This window comes from Monoraphidium neglectum, assembly GCF_000611645.1.
Source record: "Monoraphidium neglectum strain SAG 48.87 unplaced genomic scaffold scaffold03279, whole genome shotgun sequence".
In the NCBI taxonomy this organism is placed as follows: domain Eukaryota; kingdom Viridiplantae; phylum Chlorophyta; class Chlorophyceae; order Sphaeropleales; family Selenastraceae; genus Monoraphidium; species Monoraphidium neglectum.
In genome coordinates, this window is record NW_014010349.1 from 1,655 (window position 1) to 7,388 (window position 5,734).

General features: G+C 64.6%; 1 protein-coding gene across 1 annotated transcript; it reads right to left on the reverse strand.

Moving 5' to 3' along the window:
* Nucleotides 1-1,277: 1,277 nt before the first annotated feature.
* Nucleotides 1,278-4,602, reverse strand: MNEG_12506 (hypothetical protein; the record flags this gene model as incomplete). The annotated part of the gene is made up of 4 exons (XM_014039022.1): nt 1,278-1,423; nt 1,725-1,849; nt 2,032-4,088; nt 4,279-4,602. The coding sequence occupies 4 exons, from the start codon at nt 4,600-4,602 to the stop codon at nt 1,278-1,280; spliced, it is 2,652 nt and encodes an 883-aa protein (XP_013894476.1).
* Between the last annotated feature and the right edge of the window lie 1,132 nt (nt 4,603-5,734).

Here is a 5,734-nt window from a genome sequence, read left to right on the forward strand (position 1 = left end):
GTCCGCTGCCCTGTTGCTAGCCAGGGAGTCTACTGCTGATGACAGTCCAGCCCTAGTCTGCGGTCAGTCCAGTCCTTGACTAGCGGCCCTGGCCTGCAGCTGCCAGTTACAGGCTGGGTCAGATGGCTACGCTGCGGCTGCTCACACACCATAAGGTGTTTGGCTCTGTTCGTTTGCTTGTTCTTGAATAAAAGACAACAATACACCAATAATAACGTATTTAAACGAATACCAAATGCCTCAATCAATTAGTGGCGCGAGGCCAACAGTGCTCCCCCAGGCAGGCAGCAGCGTGCCGCAAGCAGCGGCGCGGTTCGGCGCCACCCAGGCGCGCTCGTCCGCGCGCTGCGCGCTGCGGCCGAGGCGCGGGCTCAGCTGCCGCTCCACTGTTATCAACAAGCTCAGTCCTCCATGCTCGCCTGGTTCAATGCCTGCGAGCAGCGGTGCGACACGTTCCTGCATGCGACGCGCTGGTGGCATGCATGACAGGGATCACCCAGTCCTGGCTGAGTGCGTGTTGTTGTCGGGACATTACACTTGGCCTTGCCAACACTGCTGCGCATTGCTCATGTTTGCAGATCGACCTTCATTCAATGAAGGTCGATCTGCCATTGCCGTAACACGTTGACCGGAAGTTCCAGTCAACGTGGTAATATACCTTGTTGTGCAGGGTACTAGAGGACTTCAAGGAAGTTCCGTCAAAAAGGTCGTTGCATGGTCGTCTGGGCACGTGAAAAATGAGGTCATGTCTGGACAACTCTGTCCAGCCATGTCCAGGGTGCTGGCATGTCTCAAGGACCTGGCTGCTGGCATGTCTCAAGGACATGGCCGCCTCCTGTACGGGACGGATAAGGCGCTGTCACCTGCTGCTGATGTGCCCAAGGCGCTGCAGCAGCTGCTGCAGCAGGCCCGGGTGTGAAGTTGGTTGTAAAAATTACAACGGTTTACCTAGTGCCACAAAGATACAATACATATCATCCTCATTCCGCTGTAATCTGATGGCGCGTGGTCCACGCTCAGCGATGCCAAGGCAGGGGATAGGGCCTCTACCTTGACAGTATATATCAACCCTGTGTGGACAGACATGGCTTGAAACACACATGCACTCCACTGGGGTCAAGTAAACCCTCATCACAAAACTCAAGCAAAACCCTGCACCCTGGTCTTAAAAATCTACCTCTCAAAAACGTTGCAAGAAGACCCGCAGCTCACATGTTGCGCCTCCTGTTGTCTGTAAACCTCCCATGCAACTCACAAACTCAGCCAGCTGCTGCGCCCTAGACCGGGCAGGATATGTGCTTCGCCGAGAGCTTGGTGGCAGACAGGTCTGCGCCCCAGTCCTGCAGCAGCTGCACGGTGCTCATGAAGTTGGCAAAGTTGGGGCGGTAGTGGCCGCTGTCAGCTGTGAGCTTTACGATGCGGCCTGGGGTTGGGATGCGTGGGGGCAAGCAGGGGTGAGGCCGCGGGTGGGGGCTGCAGGCTGAGAGCTTTGAAGGCGGCAGGTGCATCAGCAGGATGCTCACAAATGTATGGGACAGACCGGGGCAGGGCGCAACGCTGCAAGGGCCAGGGCGCCGCCAGGACGAGTACGGGTGGCTGTGAATGGCGAATTTGTGATACGCCTGGAAGCTCCCTGCAGAGCCAATCGCCCAAGAGCCCCTGCAATGCACCACACTGTCTTTTTTCAACCAGGCCCCAGCCCCTGAAGGCAATGACCCCCCCACCCTGCTTGACAACGATGCCCCCTGCTGACAGGACGGCACCGCCCCGCAGGAAGCTGCTGTGGTGGAAGCTGCCGCGGTGCTTGGCGTGAATGTACAGGCGCCCGCTCGTATCCAGCACCCAGATCCTAGTTTTGAGGCGCGGGGGCGGTGATGATTGGGGCGTGGGCTGACGCGAGAGGGATAAGGATGAGCAAGCATAACCAAACAGTGGCCCGGCTTCCCAGAGCAGGTTGAAACAAGCAGTGCGGGAACCAGCAAACACGGGCTCGGATGCGACGCAGCCTCGCGCGTGCCGACCGGGCGCTACCATTTGCAGGGCTTGGCCTCAAAATGCAGGATGTCTTCCTTGGGATCAGCCGGCACCCCAGCCAGCGCCGAAGCAAGTGCACGCACAGGCTGCGCCGCGGGCAAGGCGCCCTGCTTTTGCTGCTTTTGTTGCTGCTGCTGCTGCTGCTGCTGCTGCTGCTGTTGCTGCGGCTGCTGCTGCTCCTGACGGACTGGTTGTTGCTGCTGTTGCTGCTGCTGCTGCTGCTGCTGCTGGTTTTGCTGCTGCTGCTGATTTTGCTGCTGCTTCTGCTTTGCCTCAGCATGTCCACCGTGAGCAGCCAAGTCCCGCGCTGCAGCAACCATCGCTGCTGCCCGCCCCGTGCCGCCAGCCCCGCTGCCTCCGCCACGACACTCCGCCCGGTCTGCGGCGCCTGCGCCCGCAGGCGCCGCTGCATCGGCCATGCGCAACAGCACGATCGCATCGATCTCAAACCCACCCCCATCGTCCTTGTACTTCTTGGTCGCAGTCCCCTTCCTGTTTGTCAGGTGCTGCTGTGGTTGTTGCTGCTGTGGTTGCTGCTGCTGCTGCTGCTGCTGCTGCTGCTGCTGCTCCTGCGGTGGTTGCTCCTGCTGCTGCTGTGGTTGCTGCTGCTGCTGCTGCTGCTGCTGCTGCTGCTGCTGCGGCTGTGGTTGCTGCTGCTGCTGCTGCGGCTGTGGTTGCTGCTGCTGCTGCTGCAGCTGCTGCGGTTGCTGCTGCTGCCGCCGGCCCCCCTCCGCCTGCACCAGCTGCATCTCCGACCCCGTGTCCACCAGTGCGCCACTCGCGCGGTACACCAGCACGCCGCCCCTCTCCCTGTCCACCCGCACCTCCAGCCGCTCGAGCTCCCCCTCAGACAGGTACGTCACCCGCTCCCGCTCCAGCTTGCTGCGGGGCACCCCGCGGTCTGACAGGTCGAGCTGCTGCCCCCGGCCCTCGTCCAGCCAGTAGAAGAAGCGCGCGTCGGCGTGCGTCCGCGGCGCGTGGCCGGGGCCGTGGGCGTGGCCGTGGGCGTGGGCGGGCGCGTGGGCGCCGCTGTGGTTGGAGCGGCGGGGTTGCTGGGGCTCGGCGAGCTTTGGCGACGGGAGTGCTGTCCGTCCGTCATGCTGCTGTTGCTGTTGCTGCTGCTGCTGCTGCTGCTGCTGTTGCTGCTGCTGTTGCTGCTGCTGCTCCTCGTGCATGGCAGCGCCGCCAGAGCCTCTCGCCGCATCCGCCGCCGCCAGCGGCTGCCAGATGGCCGGCGCCACCGTTGCCGCGCCCACCGCCGCTGCGGCAGCCGCCGACGCCGACGCCTCCCCGCAAACACTCGCCGCGCGCGGAGGGGCCGCCGGCCGGGGCGCAGGGGCCAGCCCAACCCCGGGACCGCCTCCTCCTCCACCACCTCCTGCACCCCCGCCGCCGCCGCAACTGCCGCCCTCCAAGCTTCCAAGAGCCGCGATATCTTTCAAACGCGGTGCAGAATGGGACCGGCGCATCACCCGCGGCCGCTGCGGCGACGCCTCCGGCGCGTCCCCCGGCCGCGGCGCGTCCCCGCCGCCGTCCGCCGCCCCGGCCGCAGCGGGCGCGGGCGGGCAGCCAGCCAGGCTCTGGCGCATGAGGTGGCGCCCCGAGTTTGCCAGCTGTGAGTCGTCGGCCGTCGGATGCAGCGAGGGCACGGCCGCGACAGGCGGGCAGCCCGCGAGTGCGGCAGGCACGGCCGCGCCAGCGGCGCCGCCATTGGCCGCAGGGGCTGCCTCCAAGCCGCCTTCCAGCTCCTCCTGCAAGTCCAACTCGTCCTCGTCAGCACACGCCCCTGGCGCAGCGCTTGCGGCGCCCACGCACACGCCCCCTGCCTCCCGGGCCCCCGCGTGCCCAGGCGCCTCGTGCCGCCGCGCCGCGGCCGCGGCCGCGGCTGCGCCGCGCTGCTCGCGCTCCCGCTCCCGCTGCTCCTGCTGCTGCTCCCACCAGTGCTGGAAGTAGGGGCGCAGGTTGGCGCCGTACCGGTGCTTCGGGTCGGCGGCTTCGAGCCAGTGCTCGCACTGCAGCAGCAGGGCCGACTGCGCGCCGCCCTCAGACGTCCCCTGCAGGGGCACGGCGCCAAGCGGGAGGGTGGGGGCGACGGCGACGCCTGGACAATAAAACGGATGGCTCGAGCCCGCTGCCGTGCGCCTGAGCGCCCGCGGTCGCCCGCCAGTTCTGGTCCCCGTTTGCCCCACCCATTCCAAGGCCGGCCTGAGGGGCCGTCGTGCCTGTGCTTGCAAACGCGCTCACCCTGCCGATGCGCGACGCGCCCTTGATTCCAGCCCTCCACTGCCAATGCAGGCCGAGGTGCCGCTCCACCGCACGGCCCATGTCAAACCCACCCGAGCCACCGTCGCCGGCGCCGCCGGTGCGCTCGGTGGGAGGGCGAGCGGGCGGCGTCGAGTAGCCGCCCGGTGGGGTTGCCTCGCTCTGCTGTCCCGGGCGATGGACAGGAGCGCCGGCGCCCATCAGGTTTGCGCCCGCCTGGGCCGCTGCTTTCTCTGTGTCGAGGGCGGTTGGTGGGGAGCTGGAGGCCACGGCGACTAGGTGCTGCAGGAACAGCGTGCCGCTCATGGCTGCCGCAAATCAAATGCGGCGCACGGCCACCCGTGCGTAGCGGCACCAGCAGGGCGGCGGGCGGGTGTCGCCCGCCTGTGCGACGAGCGGGACAGGTATTATATGGAGGATGCGGCACTGAGCGTCAAGTGAATCACAGCACTTTCAAGGCTGCGTCACGCGCGCTTCGACTGAAAATCAAGCCAGGGACAGGAGGTATAGAAGGGACGCAGTGACGCGAGAGTGCGCCTGCCTCTGCACACTCGAAGTTGACGTCGCGATAAAAATAGATAAGCGCGCGCGAGACTAAGGTGAACTGACCAGATCTACACTGACAATGTCCTGGGGAGATCACTTGCAACCTTGCCTGGCTCTGCTCGAGGGTATGCCGAGGCGGCTATGCTATCTTGGACAGCTCTCTTTGCGCTCGCGCTCAGCTGATACGTGCTGAATTCGGGCTGCAATGCTGGGGCCGCGTGCGGCAGGCAGGCGGACGCGCATTGTCGCCCAGGGCCTGCCCAGGGCGACCGTGCGGGTCACCATCATCGAAGCACATGAGCGCTGCGCCCACTCGGTCTACGAGTTCAGCCGCCACGTCATCTTGCATGTGCACTATCAGATTTCAAATCAACCCGCTACAGTAGTAGCAACAGAGGAAATGGGAGGGGGGTGGGGTGAGGTGTCGTCTCAGGTCTCACCCCACCCCCCTCCCATTTCCTCTGTTGCTACTACTGTAGCGGGTTGATTTGAAATCTGATAGTGTGGTGGGGATGCTGATTAGTGGGGACGTGCAACAGGACGCACACGCGCCTGGGTGCTTGTCGACAGTTACACACGCAAGCGCTGCATTCGCGCCAACAGCTTGCACAAGCGGAATCCGGGCAAAATCATACTCCATTCTGTCCATGCGCACAGCTGCCCCGCCAACAGTGCGAAAAATGCCGAGCCGTCCGCCTGGCAGCGGCCGTGCTGAAACCATCGTACAGGTGGCCGCTGCAGTATTCGGACATATGGTACCGTTGAAACATTTGCAAAGCGCGGCGCTCCAGGCTCGGAGTACGAGGCTGGTCCTGCCGCCGTGCTGGTGTGTACCACAAACAGGCGCTGCTCTGTGAGACTGAAATGCGTTTGAGACAAGTGCGGAGTGGGG